The sequence below is a fragment of the Carex rostrata genome, chromosome 16 (assembly GCF_964058835.1).
Source record: "Carex rostrata chromosome 16, lpCarRost1.2, whole genome shotgun sequence".
Lineage (NCBI taxonomy): Eukaryota > Viridiplantae > Streptophyta > Magnoliopsida > Poales > Cyperaceae > Carex > Carex rostrata.
In genome coordinates, this window is record NC_135933.1 from 1,595,094 (window position 1) to 1,617,226 (window position 22,133).

A 22,133-nucleotide genomic window follows, 5' to 3' on the forward strand; every position below is an offset into this window, starting at 1 on the left:
TGCGAGTTCAAAGAGAATTTAAAAAATTGGGCCATACCACATTTCATCGATGGAAAATACTTCAAGAATTAACACTGATAACTGAAAACCGGCTCTGGACATGATTCGGATCCCATAAAGTAACTCAAATTGTGAGTTTAGATCCGGACCGTTTGATCTTCTATGACACAAATATTAAAGGGATCTGTGCATTGTACCTCAGGACTGGATTCTGATCAAACAGTCTGGATCTAAACTCAAAATTTGAGTTACTTTAGGGGATACGCACCCGAAGATAGATAATACTACTGCTGACAAAATTAACCGTCAGCTAATCTTCTTTTCAACTTTTTAATGTTCCTTTGGACAAGGGACATTAAAATTTGAAAGAAGGTTAGCTCACGGTTAATTTTGTCTGCAGTATTGTATTATACTATTATCTATTTTCATGTTTAATAAGAGATTGTAAGTGCATAATTAGTATAGTTTGAAAGATAATTTTGAAATAACAGGGCCTGAATCAAAAAGAAAAAAAATAAAGAGATTGTGAGTGCAAACAATGGGCCTAATCTATTTAAATTGAGGAAGTCTGGATCCAGTGGTCCAGACTCCAGACTCCCCCCAATTTACAAACTCACGTGCTTATCACGTGATTAATCATATCCACTGGCCATAGCACCTTCTTTATACTTGCTCCCGCCATTACTCAGTCACCAATGGAGTCTCTCTTCATCCCTCAATTCCCACCTCCGAACAAACTACCCCACCACCACAATCTTCACCATCGCAATGTCATCACGTCCGCCTCCATCTCCTCCGACTCATGGTCACTTTCTTCGGGCAACGACAAACCCTACCGACGTAGTAGGAAGAAACCTCTCCCAGACGATGATGCACGAAGGATAATAGATGCCAAGGCGAAAAACCTCCGCCTCCTTCGCCGTAAACAGGGAAGCGGCGCCATGACCCCTCGCTGGATCCAGCGCACGCCAGAGCAGATGGTGAGATACGTGGAAGGAGATCGTGATGGCCAGCTGTACGGCAAGCATGTTGTCGCTGCTATAAGGTCACAAAATTCATCACCAATCAACAATTCAACATATCATAGTGGTACTTTCATTTGAAATAAAATCAGAGATGTTGATATTATTTTTGTCGGGGTCATGTGTGTATCCAGGGTTGTGAGGGAACTGGCGTCGAGACCAGTAGGATCTTATGACATGAGGGAGGTCATGTGTTCATTTGTGGCCAAGCTTACTTTCAGGTTTGATATTGATATCAGTGTCTTATTTGTTTTCCGGGGTTGCATCAATGTTTATTGTTGATTACACTAAATTTGATCAGTATCCTATTTGTTTTCTGTCTTAAATTCGATTTAGCTTCCTTTGGTTTACATTTCTCCATCTAATCAGAGCTTTGTCTCCCCAGAATGTCAGAAACAGACCATGCGTTTACTTATTGTCAACTGACTTTGTAGTTGGTGCAAATACTATTCCTTAATCTGTAGCCAGGGGCGGACCCATATACATCTGGGCAGTGGCGGAGCCACCATGTAACGACAATTGCCTACCCCTGAAATTTTAAAATCGGGTATGAAGTAGTATAAATATGCTGGCATGTCTACTCTTGAAAATTAGATTGCCTATCCTGTCATTGGACAATTCATTACTGCAATCCAATCGAATGAATTAAATTGCAAATTACGACTGATAATTGACTAAAATTGTTGATTGTTAATTTTTTTTTTGTATTTTTGTTTAAATCTAATTTAGAATTTGGTGAGATTGATTAAAATGATTCAAGTATATAAGTTAATTTTGTCCACTGATCCGGTAATCTGGTACTTTGAAATTTTTTGCCCACCCCTAACACAAATCCTGGCTACGCCACTGCATCCGGGGGGCAGCTGCCCCCCCCCCCCCCCCCCCCCCCCCCCCCAGATTTCGAGTTTTAGTGAAGATTTGGACGTTTCGATCGACTTTGCCCCTCTACGAATGTTTGATTTGTAATTCGGGTTAAATTTAAAATTAAAATTAATTTCTTGAATTATGATTAGTAATTAGAATTATAGTTTAGAAAATCAGAAATTATGATAGGAAAGTATAAGTTAAAGCATTGTTTTTTATCGAGTATCCAATTCGTTAACCAAATCTGATTAGTTATTTAAATCCGATTCGATATTTTTTTGCCCTTACGAAAATCCTGGGTTCGCCCCTGTCTGTAGCTATTGTCAACTGACTTCGTAGTTTGTGCACTGAACCTTTTATACAAACAAATCTGGTGTTATATATCTTGAAGGAAGGTCAGTGCATGTCAGAGTCACTTGGTAGTGTTATCGATTAGATTGTGGTTTAGGCATTTAGCCTATGAAATTATAATTATTTTTATTTTTGTAGTCAATTTATTTTGTAGTTTCAACTCTTATTTGGGTTACCCTTACTGTCAGTGAGTTGCTTTGTATCAGTTTATTTTATTCCGTATTATTTGATCTCAGGTCACTGTTATTTTCTTCCATCAAGTGTTTTTTGAGTAGAAAATTAAGTTCTGTTGTTATATTTGATTCTAACTCCGCTGACCAATTAATCAGGGATATGTGTGCAGTCCTCAAGGCTCAAAAAGGATGGAGGCAAGCTAGAGATTTCTTTGCTTGGATGAAGCTTCAGGTATGGAGCAAACTAATTACTTTTCTCTATCTTTTTTTCGGATTGTTTGTCACTTTTCTAACTTGCTATCAGCTGTGTCATTTTAGCTAAGCTACAGGCCAAGTGTAGTGGCATACACCATCATTCTAAGATTATATGGTCAGGTTGGCAAAATAGAACTTGCAGAAGAGACCTTTCTAGAGATGCTTGAACTAGGAGTCGAGCCTGATGAGGTTGCTTGTGGGACCCTCCTCTGTGCCTATGCCAAGTGTGGCCGGCTCAAAGACATGCTTTTGTTTTATACTGCCGTTCAAAGGAGAGGCATTGTTCCCTCTATCTCGGTTTTCAATCACATGATTTCTTCACTCCAAAAGAAAAGGATGCATTCAGAGGTTATCAAGCTTTGGGGACGAATTTTGGATGCCAAGCTTGCACCAACTAGTTTCACTTATGCCGTAATTATTGGTTCTTATACCAGAGAGGGGCAATTAGATGACGCTCTCCAAGTGTTTGATGAAATGAAGAGGTCTGGTTCCACACCAGATGAGGCCACATATGGTCATCTAATTAATTTATACACCAAAAATGGCAAAGAGGAAGAAGCACTTAGACTTTATGAAGAAATGGAACATTCGGGTATTATACCGAGTAGTTATGCATGTGCTACTCTCCTCACTCTATTTATTAAGAATTCAAACTATTCCAAAGCTCTATCCCTCTTTAGTGAGATGAAGAGGGGTAAAGTTATATTAGATGAGGTAATTTATGGAATTTTAGTTAGGATATATGGTAAACTAGGGTTATACGAGGATGCGGTTAGAACATTTGAGGAGATAGAGAAGTTGGGTTTGCTGACTAATGAAAAAACATATGTGGCAATGGCCCAAGTCCATTTGAATGCCGGAAACCACGAGAAAGCCCTTGAAATTCTTGAAATTATGAAGTCTAGGAATGTTAAAATTTCTGATATTGGGTATAATGCCTTCTTGAGGTGTCATGTAATCAAGGGGGATATGGCTTTAGCAGAGGCCTATTTTTGTGCTTTAACTAAACGGGACCTTCTTAATTACACCTTCATGCTTGAACTGTACTTGAAATTAGATCTTTTGGAAAAAGCAAAGGGTCTTGTTTTGGAAATTACTGAAGGTGGGACACAGCCAGATGAGGAGCTTTGTAAAACTATTCTAGAGGTGCACTACAGAGATGGGTCAGTCCTTGATTTTGAGAGAGTTGTTTTGGAGATCGAAAATGACGGAATAGACATTGATAAAGGCATAAAATTGAAATTGGTGGAGTTATACAGGAAGCAAGGTATGGTTAATAAATCTGAAGAGTTGTTAGAAAGTTTGAATTTTATAGAGGGAGAAAGAGATTGGGATACTCTTACTTCAATGCTGTCATTATTTGTGGAGACTGGTAACTATAATAAATCAATTGATGCCTTGAAGTGCATGCTGGCGAAGGATGATGGTCCCTTTGTTGCCTGCCAGTTAATTGGGAAATTTGCCAGGAGAGGTATTTTATATTATCATTTTTCTCTTACTGTAATTATTTAATATAGTAAACTGTATCCACTAGCTGCCTCTGTTCATTTTTATCATGGTACAAATACACAAGTTTTTAACCTATTCCATTGGTGCCAGGTGTGCCCGTCACTCCTACCAATAACTGAAATGTTACAACCTGAATTTCCTTCCCTTATATTAGGTGGATTTTAGACTTCATTTCCTTTTTGGTACAAGTGAATATATTATTAGAGAATAAATGTATACTGTTTTGCAGTGCAAGATAATTTGGCTGAGAATAACATAACATCTAATTTTCTATACCTGCTTTTCTGCAGGGGATGTGAAGCAGGCCAGGTTTATACATGACAAGTTAATTGAGCTAGGGTTGAAGCCCGATGACTCGTCTGTTGCCTCTTTAATCATCCACTATGGCCAAAATATGCAACTGGAACAAGCCTGGGAAATTTTTGATTCGGTATCAGGACTCTCTTCTTTAGTTGGAGGGATTGTTCTTAAAGCTATGATAGATGCATTATGCAAATGTTTAAAAATTGATGAGGCCTATAGTCTTTATAATGATTTGGTGAATCGGGGGTGTACTCGAGATGCTGTCACCGTAAGCATTCTTGTAAATGCCTTGACAAAGCATGGTAAAAGTTTATGACTGTGCTCAATAATCTTGATTTTGAGAAATTGAACAGGTCATTTTTGTAATAAAAGTACTCCTGTTTTGTTGAATTTCAGGGAAATACCATGAAGCAGAAAGCATTATTAATGGTAGCTTTTGTGATTGTGTGGAGCTTGACACTGTTGCATATAATACCTGCATCAAGTCAATGCTTGAAGCAGGTAAAATGAAATATTATTTATCTTTCTTATTATTGTTTACATATATTTTCAAGTTTCTCAGTATATCATTGGTTGAAATAAATTATTGAGGAAATTCAAACAAAACCTTGAATAGGAACCAGACTGATACTAATAAAATCTAAGGGTGTGAAAGCATGATGAATTTTTTACTTCTTGTTCAACTTTTAAAAAAAATTACTGTCAGTTATATAAACTGGAACTTCCTTTTCAGGTAAACTACATTCAGCGGTAAGCATATATGATCGCATGATTTCTTCTAATGTCACTCCATCTGTGCAAACATATGGAACTATGATCAGGTATGTGCATACCCTACCTCAGTTTCTTTATAATAAAAAAATGCATCAACATCTTACCCGACAAGTTGATAATTATAAATCTCGTTATATGTAGTTTTCCATGAAGAGCCTCTCTCACTTCAATCCTACATATGATTATATATCAAAATTCTCTTAAAAAAATCATTTATTGTTACCTGATGCAGTGTCTATGGTAGAGGAGGTAAATTGGAGAAAGCTATTGAAATGTTTAGTATTGCACAGAACTTGGGTGTCCTATTAGATGAGAAGTTGTACACAAACATGCTTAATTTTTACGGAAAATCTGGTGCGCTGATGTTTCCTAATCTTAAATATTTTACTTCGTCAAAGTTGAAATGTTGAACTGTTGTTATTTTCAACTGAAAATGTGCAGGTAGGTTTAAAGAAGCCTCCCATCTATTTGACAAAATGAAGGAGGATGGGATAAAGCCTGGACTGGTATCATTTCCTTATTCTCTTTGAAATATTACATTTCGTTTTACATATTCAACGTACAACCTCATATACCCACGACTAGACGTAACTGGAAATGAATGCACTGTAGCATTTTTTCTACACCATACACATTATTGTTAAATGATAACTACTGATTTTTGGAGAGGTAGGGTATTGTTAACTAATAACCACTAATAAAAAACTCAAGTTACCATATTTTGGGCCCACATAAACCCCGAACCGATGTCCTTTAGAACATTATTTTAGTACATCACAACTTTGAGTTATTGGGTAACTTATTGTTATTATATGGCTTTGAACTTGCAGATCAGTTATAATTCTATGATAAATGCATGCGCAACATCAGGCCTTCATGAAGAAGCAGAGTCTCTTTTGTCTGGGATGCTTAAAGAAGGCCGAGACCCAGATTCAGTCACATACCTAGCATTAGTAAGGGCATACACAGAATCAAAACATTACTCCAAAGCTGAAGAAATTATATTTCATGTGATGCCCAAAAAGAGGCTAACCCCTTTGCCATCTCACTTCAATTGTCTTATTTTTGCCTTTATGAAAGAAGGGTCAATCAACAATGCCCATAGAATATACGACCAAATGAGAGAAATGGGTGTGAGACCCAATCTTGCCTGTTGTAGGATCATGATGAGGGCATATCTGGAACTTGGTCTTGTAGAAGACGGTATTTCTTTCTTTGAGACTTTGCACAGGTCTGTTAAACCAGACAGTTATATCCTAAGTGCTGCGGTTCATTTATATGAGTTTGTAGGAAATGGAATTGAGGTTGGAAAAGTTCTCGATGCAATTAACGTACAAGGTCTTATTTTTATTAGAAATCTAGAAGTTGGGTCAAAATGTGATGCATCAAATAAGAAATGTTGAAATTAATTGGAGGATCATCAAATTCAAGTTGTACAATGGACGCCTTTGAATAAATGACTTGCTGTGCCATGGCACTAATTTGTGATCCTTGGGGTGTGTGAACAAAGCGTAGGGAACCATCGAGGAATTGAGAAATCTTTTTTCATTAGAGCTGTGTGTTGGCTCATTATGCAAGGCTGGGGTGGTGTATATGCAAGGGTGTAAACGGATTGGATATTATCCGATTCTATTCGGATCCGAATCCAGAAAATGATGAATTCGGATACAGATATTATTAGATTCGGATATTTCGTGACGGATAAGGATGAGGATATTGTTTTGAATTTGAAACTGAATTCAGATAATCAGATAATTATTCGTATCCGATACCGGATCATCCGTACGATTCGCAAAATTTCAACTGCTTCTAGCATAGTATGACTATCTGGGCTATGGGCCGGCTGAAGGTGCTTCACAACTTTTAGTGTTTAAAAACTTCTTACCTAGTATAGAAATGCCTTACGGTTCCCTTGTGGAGTTGTGGGAGGGACCAAGGAGTATCCAGATTCCGGAGCTTCTTTTTCTTTGCTTTGATAACAGTCTGCCAAGTGCCAACGGTGTTACAAGTGCAAAATGTTTATCCACGGATCATATTTTTTTTTCTTTTTTTGACTATATTATGGGAATTTTGTCTGTTTATCTACGGATCATTAAAAAAAAAGCGAAAAAATGTAGGAATTTTTAAGAATGTGCATTAATAATTTGTTTTTTAATTATTCGAATTATATTTGTATCCGTATGATATCTGATTTGTATGTGAATAACGGTTTGATCGTTATCCGTCTGTATCTGGTCCGTTTACACCCCTATGTATATGTTGTCAGCTTTTCAATTTTCACTTTCTAACATACGGTATTGATAGTTTATTTGTTGCATTTTATTGGTGTGAAACGGTAAATTTATTAGAGTAGAACCAGGGTGTCCTTAAGTTCACCAAGTTCTTTGGTGAACTCAAGTCTAAAACTTATCAAATAAGTTTCAAATGACGAATTCAAGCCGTTGAAATTTGTCAACTTTACGAGTGATGCATCTACATGTGAAAATTTTAAACATTCGAATTAATTTAGTATAAAGTCAAGCAGTCAAAATTAGAAAGTTAATAAATTAATTTTAATGCATTCATTTTTTTTAACTTTTTTTGACCACTTAACTCTATGCAAAATTAATTTTAAAATTAAAAAAGTTTACATATAGACGCATTACTCGTCAGATAGGCCGATTTCAATAGTTTAAATTCGTCATTTGAAGTCGATTCAATAAATTTTAGAGTTAAATTCACCAAAAGACTTGGTGTACTTAAGAACATCATAGTGGCCTAGTTCTACTCAATTTATTATATTGATAGAATAGAATATACACGACCGATTTACAGCAATATTGTAGGTTAAACTTTTGGCTATAAATGCACAAGTGATCTTAACTGTGAGGTTAATGAACCGACATTTTTATTAATATTCAACCTAAAATAAAAATTATTAACTATGTCACAAAATCTTTTTTTTTTTTAAATGTCAAAATCGGCCATTTAGTGGCCGGTTTCAAAATTTTATTTCAAATGGCCACTAGGTGGCCGGTTCTAAAAGAAAATTAAAATTAAAATTTTCAAACTGGCCACCTAGATTTGAAAATTTTATTTTTTCTTTTTAAGATTAAAAATCCGAATTTTTAAAAAAATATTTGTTAGATTACTTCTTTTGATGTATAATTAGTATAATTATAATCAAAGGTTTATCATGTCATGGCGGAATGACTAAGAAAACGACGCTATGTCCATATAGCGCCACTATAGTGCGAAATAGCACCGATAGCACCATAGCTTTTATGGTCCAAAAACGCTATAGTGGCACTATAGCGTGCTATTTAGAACCTTAATTATAATGTATAATTAGCATTATTATACTACAATACGCTAAATTACTTGAAAGTATGTTAAATTATGCTAAAATACACTAAATTATGCAAAGAGATGCGATATCTTCACTGAGAAAGACGACGAAGTTTCTGATTAAGATTTTCATTTCTATTTTTCAATCTAAGTAGCTCAGTAAATTGGTTATATAATGAACTTGAAGAATACCAATTTTTAATATTTTTGGAATTTTTACTATTTTTTATAATTTATGAAAGATGACACAAAATCGGCCCAATTTAGCATAATTTAGTGTATTACAGTATAATTAGTGTAATTTAGCGTATTTTGGCGTAATTTAACATAACTTCAAGTAATTTAGTGTATTTTAGTATAATTATGCTAATTACACATTATAATTAAGGTTCTAAATAGCACGCTATAGTGTTTTCGGATCATAAAAGCTATAACGCTATCGGCGCTATTTCGCACTATAGCGGTGCTATATGGGCATAGTGCCATTTTCTTAGCCATTATGCTATGAAGCGGTAAATGCTATTTAAATATTTGATTATAATTATGCTAATTACATCAAAAGAAGTAATCTATAAATATTTTTAAAAAAAATCAAATTTTTAATCTTAAAAAAAAATTAAAATTTCCAAACCTAATAGCCGGTTTGAAAATTTAATTTTTTGTTTTAAATAAAATTCGAAACCGGTCATCTAGTGGCCGGTTTGGGCATTTTTTTTTTAAAAAAAAAATTCAGATTTTATGGACATAATTAATAATTTTTATTTTTGGTTGGATATTAATAAAAATGTCGGGTTAATGAAAGACAGATTATTTTAATTTTATGAAATTGTATAACTACCAGAAACATTTAATGTGGTGTTCGCACAGTTAGAACGGTGTCCGGTTTAAGTACTAAATTTATTTTTTGACAACAACAGAAGCTTCCGAGCAAAAGATCCGAACCGATCGTAGAACTGGTAAAAAGACTTATTTAAATACGGATTATCCGTTACTAACAAAGGGTATATATTTTTCCCGTTGGCTATATCGTACTTATCCTATGGATCAGGAGTTCAGGTCAGTTAAAAAAATAGTGTAATTTTATTTTACGGGAGATTGAAAAGTTTAGCAGTTGCAAAAATTATAAAATAAAACTAATAAGCTATATTTATAGGGGATATAGTAATCTGTTATTAGCATACACCGAGTTTCACATTTAAGCCCGTAATAACGAATGTAATTGTAATATTTGAGATCAGTTTAGTCTAATTAATATTCTCGAGTATCATATCATTGAAGAAAACATACTGACTTCCAAATTAAGAGTTCAAATTTTATTTCCTCTGATCCTTCTATTAGAATTTATATTAAGAGTTGAAAAGTTACTATTTTTTCTAATTCAATTTTAGTGGAAAGAAAAATAATCCGTCAGTTACCAGCACACGCAGTCGTACCAATCAATATAACCAAAGAGGCATTAGAAATTCAACAAGTCATCCTATTTTTTTATTTTTTTTTCCCATTGTGAGGTGTCTGAGTGAAGCTTCAAGTACTGATTGCTAACTATTGAACCACCAATAAAGGGAATGAAGGAAAATGAAGTCATGATCTCTTAGCGTTACAGATAAGAACTGCATTATTTAGTACTAAAAAAAACTCACTAACACAGCCTTCTCTACTAAGAGTGTCCTCATCTCCTCAGTAAAGAAAGATCCCTACAAGCTAAGTTCTGTATAGGCCTGAATCCTGAAGTGTACTACAATAGTTGGCTATAACAGGAGATTTCTTGATCAGGTCCCAAATCTTGGCCGAGCCCCTTAGCCAATCGCGCTCAGAAATATTTTTCGAAAATGAATGTGGATTCATTGACAAAATCTAAGAGTATTAGATTTTTGTTAGAAGCACCAAAAGAATTATTTCAGTAAATTTACTCGCACTCATATTCAATCTAAATTGAAGAAAAGGAGTACCTTGTCACGAAGAGATTCAATCATGCAGGAATAACTTGCACATTCAAATTTACCAGTGCCTTCTTGGGTTGCTCTGTGGGGGATAAAGAACACCTCTTGTTGAGTTGCATCTGAATCCTCTCTGTTGTTTCTGCCGACATCACTGGACCCATTAAATTCTGACAAAGTAGACCTAGAGTTACTTGCAGCAAAAGAGGTTGTCCTAAAATATTGATACAATGCCTTCCTTACGAGCTTCAGCTTTGGAGGTGAGAAGTCTTTCTCTTGCAACCTGCTATCAACCATTCAATTCATGAGAGGTGAATTTAATTTCAAAAGACGCGGCAAAAAGTACAGTTCACATTAAAAATTTACTAATAGAAGTATAATGTCAAGCAGTAGCCAAATTAATATAGTTGCATAAAAATTAGATAAGATTTTGCTAACATTCATGTGACAAGTGAAAATAAACGAGAGACTCACTTGGTATGCACAAAAACAAGGTCAGCCATGTACTCATCACCATTAGCTTGTAATGTGCTCCTATTGTCCTTGTCTGGTGCAAAATTTAATGCCTGAGATGGATCAGGGATGTTATGCTTCAATAAATCAACCTACAGTATCAGAAAATGTATATATATTACCCACAGGAACAGTAAAAAAGATCTCAAAAACCAGGATCGAGTGATTCAACTGATGTAGTTGAGAACCATATACAAGTTGATAAACAGCATAATATACCGTTAGCATCAGTTGCCACAAGCTGAAATCATTAATCCCCTCTGACACAACGAGCACTATATTACAAACTGATGCCAGGAAGACTGCCAGCTAGAGGGTTAACTCCTTGCAAAAACCGCAATAAGTTAAGCAAACAAAAAGGGAAAACCAATTAAATGCATAAGAACTAGTTGTTGAAAGAAAATCACCTGAATTCCCATTAATTCATGAGCCAATTCAGCTGACAAGGGCTCCCCGCTCAAAACTGGAATTGCACTTGAACCATCAGGCTTGATCATGTCGGTTAAAACTGTGGGACTGAAAACTGGCTGCATTAAAATTATCTGCCTTTAGTTTATATATTATTTTTTAGGGAACCTTTAGTTTATATCAGTACCTTAGAAAACACCAAACTTTTAGCCATACATAAATTAGGAATAACAATAGGAGATACTAGACCATTTAGGCCATTTTCGATATGACAGGTCCAATATCCGGAGAGTTGATGCAAATAGGAAGGATGAATCATAACACTTCTAAAAAGCAAATGCAGTAAAAATAAAATATAATTAACCTGGGTATCAAGAAGAATCATGCGTTCATTAGAAACCCTCAATTCAATGCCAGCAGAGCAGTGCTTAGCCAGTGCTCTCATCTCATCTGTCTCAGTTGCAAATGGTGAAATCATTCCTGCATTTATTGAAACCATGAATACCATCTTATCAAACTAAAAAAAAATTGTCATCTTTGTATTTGAACCGAGTAATGAAAGAACTAAAAGGAATGCTAGTAATAAATAAGTACCTGGAGAGTTTGCATCATAGCCATAGAGCTCATTCAAGATCATAGATTTTCCCACACCAGCTGGGCCAATCACTCCAACCACAACAAAATCATTGTTCTCAGTCAGAAACTGCATCAATTTTGAAAATTTTATTTATTAAAAATATGATAATCTCAAAGAAATAAATTAGTTTATCTAGCTTAAAGCCACAAAAAAGACACTAAATTGAGGCTTAGTTATACGGGTAAAACGCGGTCGATAGAAAGCTCCCAGGACTCAGCAGAGAGGAGGCCGAGCGACGCTGGCTGAGACGAGCTTCGCGACGAAGACCTCGCCGATGGCCCAGCACCACCTACTACCGCTCCTGCGGAGGATTCCTCGTCACGGCGACCAGCTGCTACGGTGCTTACGGCACCGATGGTGGAGGGCTTCGTGAGGAGGATCTTCGGTTGCTGCTGGTTCATCGAAGAAGAAGAGGAGGCGGAAGCTCCGCTGCTTGGTGGTGGCTCTCCGGAACGCATCGCCTGAGATCAGTTGTCAACTGTTGATAATTTCTCTTCTAAAAGTTACCGATGGTGTGACTGTGCGAGATAGGCGAGGTGTGGTCTGAACTGGTAAAGTGAATTAGGTTGCCTCTGGGCTCTGGCCATGAAGTGTTATCATCAGTTCTGAAAAATGGGCTTCTGGGCTTACTTCATGAAGGCCATGGACTCTAATTGAACCCAAAAATAAACTTCTATTTTTTTATACTATATTGAAAATCCCAACTTGTTGACCATTAATTATTGAGTAAAATTAGGGTGTTCTTAAGTTCACTAAATCTGTTTGTCAACATAATTTTAAGATTATAAAATTGATTTCAAATGACAAATTCAAATTATTAAATTATATCTACCTGTGAATGATGTGTCTAGTGAAAGTTTTAAATTTGCGAATTAATTTTGTATAGAGTCAAGTGGTCAAGAAATAAAGGAAGGGTCTAATTGTCCACATAATTTTGTCCACATAATTGACTTGCGCAAATACTGTAAAATTACTTCTACATGTTGTATAAATATACAGTATGTCATATAAAATATATCAGTTAATCATACAACATCCAGCAACTATTTGAAATGGTTCCAAGATAGTTAGAAAAAAGATTGCAACTTGCACAACAGGACAAAAAAATTTTACATTCGAAAATTGCAGTTATAGGAAGTTATTGGCAGTTAGTGTTAGTTATTAGCGGTTATTCTGACAAAAGAACATGATAAAAAAAGGCAAAATTACATTTTATTCTGACTTGTGCAAATACTGTAAAATTGAGTACTATAACTATAAAAATAATATGTTCAAACTATAAATTTACAGACATGCAAAATGGACAAATGAAAACGATAAAATAAAATGTTCAAAAATAACTATTTTTAATGCTGTAAAAATATCAAGTTAAACTTTGAAATGAAAAGGTAAAAAATATAAAATTACATAATTGTAAAATTAGCACATTAAATAAAAACAAATGATGAATATTTTGTGGTGAAAATTTGTTCATGTGGATCGACACTCGACACTACTACACGGTAAGATTATGCGCTTGTAATCCGACAGAGTAGCATTAAGGTAACTAAGTATATATTTATATATACTAAAAGTTTGTAGTCTCATTTCAAGTCATCAGTGGCCCTCGCTAATATGTACCAACCACATCTGTTGTCCTTGCACTTGAACCTAATCCTTCGTTTGTCGATGTGCGCATTTGTAATTTCTTTATTACAAAGAATGTGAAACTTGCAAATTGCAGCTTTTATTTGCTCTTTTGAGTCATAGGTTTCTCCCTCTGACAATTCGTCCTCAAATTCTACATGTCTACCAAACAACCCCTCATTTGCTTCCTGAAACCCTGATGTGTCATTGAAAGCTGCAATCGGGTGCTCAAACTTGTGATTCATTATGCAAAACAAGCGATCCACCTTGAATTTTCTCTGCCCGAGCACAGGCATGGTATCTTCATGGTCACTACGATCGCTCGTGCACTCAAGATCAACATCCCCCCAATTTTTCTCCGCCTCTTTTATTTCCGAATCCACTGTCTCCTCAGTTTCATCCGGATCACAAGGTTTACCCTAATGAGCGGTCTGACTACTAGAACGATGGTTTGTCTCGGGGCGGGATTGACTACTATCATTTTGGTTAGTCTGGGTCGGGACCGACGGTGGGGGCGACTACTAGATGGTCTGTCCCTCTGAACTGGGGTTTCACTACTAAAAGGCATGTCAATCTGGAAAGGGACTGGACTTGAGGATGTTGAGTTAACCCGACTAGCACTCTGAATTAACTTCGCAAAGGGATTGGGACGCTGGACTCGGTTAACCCCAGAAAAAACTCATGGTTTGGTTGTACAATATTTGTCAGACTCCATCATTCTGAACAGGAAATAATTGGAACCAGGTTTTTGTTAAACTAGTAGGCATGCTAATTTTGGCCTGAATGTCAAGGTCATACCGACCTTGATTCAATCCCAAGTTTTGACCAATAATCGATTTCAGGGCCACCAAATCAGTACTTGACATTACTGGTATCACATAAACTGGCCCGATACTGTAAAAAACTCCATTATAGCCTGTTAAAACCTTACCACCAGTGTAAACAAATACCATAATAACCATTTTGGTCTGAGTATACAAAGAAATCTAAAATTGAAAATTAACTAAATTAATTACTAATCTACTAAAAAAAAATTTGAAAAAGAGAGAAAAGAAAAACTTACCGTTCAGAAGCTCTGGCCATCTAGGGGAAGCGATCTAGTTCCGCTTCTAGAGGATGCGGCAAAGACATTTTTTGAATTTTCAGATTTTGATTGTTATTTGGTTTTTTTTTTTTATTATGGTATTTTTAAAATTTCGGCCTGTACTCTGTCGGCTATCCTATGCAATCAGGCCTTGACTTTAGCATTCTAGATCTTTGCCTTTTACATCAATTGAATTGGCTAATCAATGTCTCATATTTTTCATCTTTCTCTTTGATCGATCATATCTATATCTAATCAGCGCGAATTGACTAATAATAAAGCTCTTTGGATGCCGACTTATCTATCTTTCGTTGCTTCTTTAATTAACTTCTGGGTTTTCATTAAATGCCCGTGGAAATTTTCATACAGCTTTGTTATAACTTGTGGAGATTAAATGCAGTATAATCATTGCTTCCAATGAAATTAAACCACCAAAAGTAAACCTTATCCCTACTATATAATAATCGACATGTCATCTAGGCCATGTCATGTGATATATCGCATATTCTTCAAATGGTTTTTTTTTTTTTTTATCAAATAATGGTTAAAATTTATACTGTTAAATTTTTTTTTTCCGAGAAGCATTTTCTTTTCTTCATATCAGTGTTCTACATAGCTAGCTATAGCTTTTTCGAACCATAAACGCTAAGCTATGAGATAAAAGTGCGCTAACTCAGCTACGACCGCTATAGCTGTAATAGCTGACTACTATTACCGCTATGTTACATGGGCTTTTTTTTTTGCAATTTATATGGCCTTCTGTACTTCTATTCCTATTTCTAATGCTACGTGGTCTTCTATGATAAGTATGATAAACTAAACTATGTGCTTTTGTTTTTATTTGTAATTTATTCTCTCATTCTATATCGAGAAATATTCAAATATTAATTCTTCCTTTTACTTGCTCTTTGTATAGAATTTATTTGTAAAATTATTATCGTTCGTTTCAATTGAAAGTTGACTTTGATTATTATTATTATAATATATAAAATGTTTAAATATTATACTGACTTCATTTGCCTTATAAAATTAATTGCGTTTTGTCTATTGTAATATGTAATACTATGAAGTATGAATTATTAAATAATGTTACTTTTTAGATTTTTTTTTCCCTTCTTAATTAGACTTAAATTAGTTGTCATTTAGTTGTTATCTAAATTCTCTAATATTAATTATGTTGATAATTAGTAGAAATATAGAATATAAAATTTGAAAAGGAAAAAACGCTATGCATGATAGCTACACTATTCGCTATAGCTTTTATTTTTAGTGTCCCGCTATGCCGCTGTAATCGCTATTTAGAACCTTGCTTCATATTGATCTCATGGTTGTCCTGTTTGCTATTAAACAATAGAATTAACAACGGACACAAACAATAGATGTCAAGTTGGCGAAGGTTTCTTGAGTTTAACAGATAGATACTGGTTCTTTTGTTTTGTTTACCAGTATTAAACCTCGATGTTAGCTGGTAAGATCATGATTGATGTTCCATTTTTTTTTTGGACATCTAATTTTAAACAAAGTTGGCGGCCTCCCTTTAACTTTGTGTTATTCTTTCACAAAAACTTTAGTTTAACAGAAAGCTACAAAAGTGACTGTGTGGGCCTGTGGGGAGATCTCTTTCAGCTGTGAGAGGATATTTTTAAGTGCTCAGTTCAACAACGTACATAAGACGGTACATTATTTTTTGTATCTAATGGTAATCTGTAATGATGGTACTTGAAATCAAGAAAAAGTGGAGGAAGATAAATTATAATCTTTAATTGTATTTTGACCGAAATTTTGGCATTGGGTCTAAAATTTGAAGCAAGTTCCTCTGAAACTTACATTAATTGAGGGAACTCTTTTTGTTGTGATTGGAAGTTCAAATATTTAATTATCTGAGTGCACTTTGGAATTGATTCGCTGTTTACGGCCCTCATCCATTATTTTTGTTTTTAATTTTGTTATCTTTTGACTCTAATCCCCCAAAGAATCACTTCAAAATTGTGTCCTTTTCTTGTTCTTGATTCCCATGTAGTTTTTGGGGCCCACACACTGCGCATGGAAGATAAATAAGTTTGGATATTTCATCATTTGAATTAGTGTTGTAAAGTTCATTGCCAGGCTCAATGTCCCGGTACAAAGAAACTTCATCATTACTACATGTGCACGTTACACATTACACTATTTCTACATCTATTAAAAGCAAGAACAATTTTTTTTTTTTTTTTTTTTTTTTTTTAATCTCAAGTAACCATTTCAGAATGTACACTTTTGCCAAGTAACAGAGGGGATGTGAAACTTAATTACACTCAACTTCCCTCAAAAAAATAAAATAACACTTAACAAGTAAAAAAAGACACGTGTGCGGAACACATGTACCCAATTGTTAAGAAGACATCATACAGCTTCATAATTACCAAGCAATAACAAATAACACATGTACTATCTTCAAGACCCCGTGAATTTATTAATGAGTCAGGATATGGCAATATGCATAGTACAAACTAGTTCATACTATGAATTAATATTTCAGTTTTCAAAGTAAACAATAATCAATCTGAACCATTCAATTGATTTACATACGAAAATGAAATTGTAGACTAAATTTGACATTTTTTTTTACATTATATTTACTATTTTTTAGATAGTTAGAGAATCACTGCTTGTGAATGATCTAGAATTTCCATATGAAGTGATTTTCAATCTATCTAAACAATAATAAAAAAATTCTAAAAAATATAAATTTTAATCTACAAGTACATTTTTACATTATGATCATGTTGACCGATTCATATCGACTGTTTCGACTTCATAAATAAAGACATTGATCTGTAATACGGATCAATCCGCATAGTACCATAGTATCAGTCATGTACAAATGCAATCAACTATAAGCAGTAGGGCATAGCAGTAGAAAATTTACCCTGCAGATTTAATTTCTCAACACAACATGTACATCTGCATTAATCATATAACTAAAAGGGGCAATAAAATACAAGCCTAATCTAATTAGAGCTAATTAAAATTGACACCGAGAAGAACACTGTTTAAGTTACACTTTTTGCCTGAAAAACAAACAAAGAAAAGAATTCATCAAATCACTACAACCAATTAATTATGTCATCGCCTTCATCATCATAATCAAACAAACAAGCACCAAACTAATGTTGACTCCCAAATTAAAACCCCAAATAAGTAAATAACAAAATCAAGAACCCCTCTTAACATAGTACTCACAATCAAACACCTCCCTGAAGCATTTCCATACAATATAAATTTTCCATCATACCCTTGGCCTTCCATATGCTTCTCTGTCCTCAATCGACCCACCTATCCCTTCCCCACCTTTGTCAGATCCATGCAGACTTTGCCTCTTCTCCTCTTCAACACCTTTCACGTGACCGGCTGCCATCAAACCCCCGACGTTACTGACGTTGCCAAAGACCAACACAATAAGCCCCAAAAAGCATCCCAAAAATGCACCGCCAAATGCACCGCCAACATGTCCCGGTGAGGCTGACCCCACGGCAAACCCTAGGAGAGCCCCAGCTGCACGAATCCACGCAAGCCATGAAGCAAAGGCACCCTCCTTACCAGCTGGTGCACAATCCAGCAGCAAAACACGACCAAATGCTTGTAAAAGCCCAGCAGCAGCACTTTGGATTAGGACGACAAGTACCACTTGCACGGCTCCCCACCTATGATTCTTGAAATAGAATCCTGCACCAGCAGCAAAAGCTGACACCATAAACCCTAGAAGCTGCATTTTGACGGCATCAGCACGAATGAACAGCTGGACCGGATACATCACTGGGAGGATGATTGTTGGGAAGAGAAAGTACAACATCCAAAAGGCAAGCACTATTACAGGCTTCATGCAAATGCCACCGGTGACATACAAAACCCCACTGGTGAAAATGCACATTGTCGAAAAAGAACCAAGGAAACCAGCAGCCAGACTCCCAATAGCATGAGGGTAGTTGAACAAGAGAAGAGCATACCCAAGCCGAGAGACGGAACTATCACTAGTTGTTGCCCCGATGCGAGGCGAGCTCGATGCTCCAGGTCTATTCGAAAACAAACCGTGACAAATGCCAATGAACCAAATAAGGCCACTGAAGATAGATACGACCCAAAGCCCAGTTAGCTGGTCGGACCGGCGAAGCATGTGGTACACAAATGCAGAGATCAGAGCAGACCCCACACCACCTGCAGCGGCTGCATGCAGAGACAGCCTGGCAGCAGCTGCACGACGACGCAGTATTAGCTGGCGGCCTGTTGCATGGGCCGCTAGGCCCCGCACAAGAAGTCCGAGGCTCCTTGTATGCGCTGCGTCAGCGATAATAAAACCGCCTACTATGATGACAATGTAAAACGGGAAGAGCCAGAAGGTTTTGAAGAAGCCGGTTAATAGACAAGCGAAGGAACCTGCTGACGTCGCAGCAATTAGGATGAGAGATTGGTGCTGGCCCCGGTCCAGGTGGCTCGCTGTGTGGAGCACAAGTGGGGCACTTAGGATAAGCCCCACAGCCCAGGAGATGGCAGCCCAGTTTAGTGGCGAGAGGTCTGAACCAGCAATGTGGATTGAGTGTTTCACCAGCCTAGTGTACCTGGTTAACAGTTTTAGTATTAAAAAAGGGTTAGATGACAGAGATAAGAGTTACTTTATGATTGATTAATTAACCATTGACAAAAAGTACAAATTCTCTGCACAAATTATTGATTAATTAACCAAGTAATAGTATTGGCCACATTTTATTTACAATGTAAATAATGAATTGACATTTTTAACTCGGTGTTTACCAAAGTGATGGATACAGTGATAAAAACAAAAGATTCCAGTTTGTTCATAAAATGAAACCTCAGGAAAGAAGCTATGGTACAGAGGTGAACCCATGATCCATTTGCAACTTGTGATTTTTTTTCTACGGAATCCTTTTTTGAAACCATAGCCAGTGTTCTCACAATTTACAAAACAACCATTTCCCGCTAATTTGTCTTTGTATTGGTTCAAAACAGAGAGCGACGCATCGGTGTGTCTCAGACCTCAAAAGACGACAAAAAACAGAACACTCAAAACAGAAGCACGGTTCACGACCTAGACCTGATATTAATTAATACACTCATGTCACTTGCAACTGGGCCACATTACTCTGAAAAATAAAGAGGACGTCTTTTCGGTGCACAAAGGCAAGGTGCAGACAAAGGAATTTGTAACAGAAGTGGGCCCCATCTCTGGGACAATAATAATGATTTACTGCAACTGCTCCAGCTGTACCGCAGTGAAGTACCACGCTTTTATCTTTATGCTAAAAGAAACACCAAGCCCCTTGTGAATTGGCGCACCTTCCATAATTACCCCTCAATTAATAATTAACAAATCTACTAAAAACAATTAGGAGGATAATTAATCTGATCACGAACTTAATTATGTCAGAGTTGTCAGAAGGTTAACACGAGGGAGAAGAAATTGAAATAGACTGCTCTGAGGGTCTGAGGCATTATCCGTTTGGCCTTGAAAGAAGACAATTTAGAAAATCGATGTGTTTAAGTGATTTAATAAATAACCAATAAATAAAGAAGGTGGAGTCTGACACAACATCGTTCTCTGCTTTTTTAAAGCAAACTAAGTAAAATTTCACCCGAATCTGGGGGTAACTAACGGATAGAAAAGAGTCAAAGGGCTATTACATAAAAATTAAACTAACATAGGACTCATAAATAATTTCACTAGACAGTAAATGACTGCATAACATGCACCCCCCAGCTCACACATACCATGTGAAAGGTAACGGACAAAAATTGGCAGAGAACGCTGATTTAAATTTTAATTTGGAACTTTAGATGGGTTAATTTATAAAGTTTCAAAGCGTGAACGTTCGCTTTGAAAATACGGCTGCGTTTCAAAGTTAATAAACTTCACCAGCCTTACAGATTCTTTCTAGGAAAAAGAAAGAACAGCTAGTCACAAAATAAAGTACCTTACATAATTTACTATACTATCTAGTAAATAAAATTTAGTTGTGAACTTGTGATTTTCAAAATTTTAGATTATGAATCTCAAACAAAAGTTGTCCAAGAAACAAATAAAAATAGTAGTTAGTTAAAAACGCTGAGATCTTCAACGAAACAACTAAAATCCAAAAGCTTGGTATAGTCAAAAACTTATTTCATGCAACTTATAATGATAAACCTTGCAGCAAATGAAAAATAAAACAGAATGAAATAATAAACGAGTGACTTACAGAGCCATCTCTCTCTGAGAGCAGGAATGGCCTCTGAGCGAAAGCACAGCCGCAGAAGATAGATCAGTAGGCGGGAAAGCGACCTGGGTGATAAGCAGAGGAAACAGCACCGGCAAGAGCACTGTCATAACAAAGTAAGAGCAGAAACCATAGATGTACCAACCAGCGAGCTCAAGAGGCGAAGGCGGGTCTTCCGGTACAACAGATGCGTAGAGATACGGATATGAGTATGTGTCGGGACGGCTCGGCACGACCTGGATCTCTCGGGTGTCTGGTGTGTCGATGTCCTTGTCTTTCTTGTAATTAGCTACCGGGGCTTCTTTCTCCTTCACCACCTTCTCTTTCTCTCTTTCTTTTTCCTTTTGGTTGGGATTTTGGTTTTGGACCATTTCTTCAGCACCAGCCTTCTCTAATGCCTCTCTCATGCTCTTGGAGCCTGTCATGATTTTACTTGTGCGGTTCTCCTGGGACCAGAAGGAAGTTGTGTAGCAGAGACGAAGAGAGAGCTTTTGGAGTGAGCAAGAGGTACGGAAAATAATAAATGTTCTTTTTAGAGAGAGAAAATAGTGTGAGGGAAGGTGCTTGAGAGATGGTCTAGACGTTAGAGAGAAAGGAAATATGCTGTGGAGGGGAGGTGCTTGAGAGAGAGAGGAGAGGATTTAGAAATGTGAAGAGAGAAAAAAGAGGGCAGAGAAGGAATTAATGATGGCTGGTATTTGCACTCATTTGGGGATGGTGAAAAGCCAAAAAGGGAAGTATAAGAGCGAGGTAGTGTATTGTGCTGTGCGTTATTGGGTTTTAGGATTTTCGCTTTCAGCCTTTTAAGCATTGCTGTTCCTACTCTTCATTTTTACGGTATTCTACTCGAGTAAAGGACAAGTAATTGCGCGGCTTTATTTGTTTGCAGCCTATAGTCGGCCAGTATTTTTTTTTCAAATAAGTATGACGTTAGAAATAGTAGAAAATGAGAGTGAGAATGAATGTTCCATTAGGGTTTTGAGAAACGCTTATCTCGACCTCCTGGGAGAGGGGTTTAAGCATAAAACATGCATAAAAAGGAGGGGCCGTTTTGTACTTTTGTTTTGTTGTCTGTGACTCTGTGTTGGTTTTGGGAGTAGGT

At 36.3% G+C, this 22,133-nt stretch overlaps 3 protein-coding genes across 7 annotated transcripts; 1 reads left to right on the plus strand and 2 right to left on the minus strand.

Annotated features, from left to right (window-relative positions):
* Positions 1 to 614: 614 nt before the first annotated feature.
* EMB976 (Tetratricopeptide repeat (TPR)-like superfamily protein) lies at positions 615 to 7,411 on the plus strand. 2 transcript variants are annotated; one of them, XM_078317597.1, is made up of 10 exons: positions 615 to 1,045; positions 1,157 to 1,243; positions 2,567 to 2,642; positions 2,729 to 4,136; positions 4,465 to 4,779; positions 4,874 to 4,978; positions 5,211 to 5,298; positions 5,484 to 5,605; positions 5,693 to 5,757; positions 6,082 to 7,411. In XM_078317597.1, exons 1-10 carry the CDS (start codon positions 696 to 698, stop codon positions 6,652 to 6,654), a joined length of 3,189 nt encoding a protein of 1,062 aa, XP_078173723.1. In that variant the 5' UTR covers positions 615 to 695; the 3' UTR covers positions 6,655 to 7,411. The 2 variants fall into 2 exon arrangements, 1 of the variants encoding a protein (XP_078173723.1); XR_013515414.1 differs by lacking the exon at positions 5,484 to 5,605.
* Positions 7,412 to 10,017: 2,606 nt separating this feature from the next.
* On the minus strand, positions 10,018 to 12,599 carry LOC144567460 (uncharacterized). Of its 4 annotated transcripts, none has more exons than XM_078317604.1 (9): positions 12,253 to 12,599; positions 12,031 to 12,139; positions 11,801 to 11,916; positions 11,436 to 11,555; positions 11,248 to 11,337; positions 10,990 to 11,120; positions 10,759 to 10,798; positions 10,528 to 10,685; positions 10,127 to 10,432 (listed from the first exon to the last, which is right to left on the minus strand). In XM_078317604.1, the coding sequence occupies exons 1-8, from the start codon at positions 12,529 to 12,531 to the stop codon at positions 10,548 to 10,550; spliced, it is 1,023 nt and encodes a 340-aa protein (XP_078173730.1). In that variant the 5' UTR covers positions 12,532 to 12,599; the 3' UTR covers positions 10,127 to 10,432; positions 10,528 to 10,547. The 4 variants fall into 4 exon arrangements, with proteins under 4 accessions (XP_078173728.1, XP_078173730.1, XP_078173729.1 ...); XM_078317603.1 differs by having other exon boundaries at positions 10,759 to 10,801; XM_078317602.1 differs by having other exon boundaries at positions 10,018 to 10,432; positions 10,528 to 10,798; positions 12,253 to 12,598.
* A 5,178-nt stretch (positions 12,600 to 17,777) lies between these two features.
* LOC144567458 (uncharacterized) lies at positions 17,778 to 21,800 on the minus strand. The gene is made up of 2 exons (XM_078317600.1): positions 21,014 to 21,800; positions 17,778 to 19,378 (listed from the first exon to the last, which is right to left on the minus strand). The coding sequence occupies exons 1-2, from the start codon at positions 21,454 to 21,456 to the stop codon at positions 18,052 to 18,054; spliced, it is 1,770 nt and encodes a 589-aa protein (XP_078173726.1). The 5' UTR covers positions 21,457 to 21,800; the 3' UTR covers positions 17,778 to 18,051.
* Between the last annotated feature and the right edge of the window lie 333 nt (positions 21,801 to 22,133).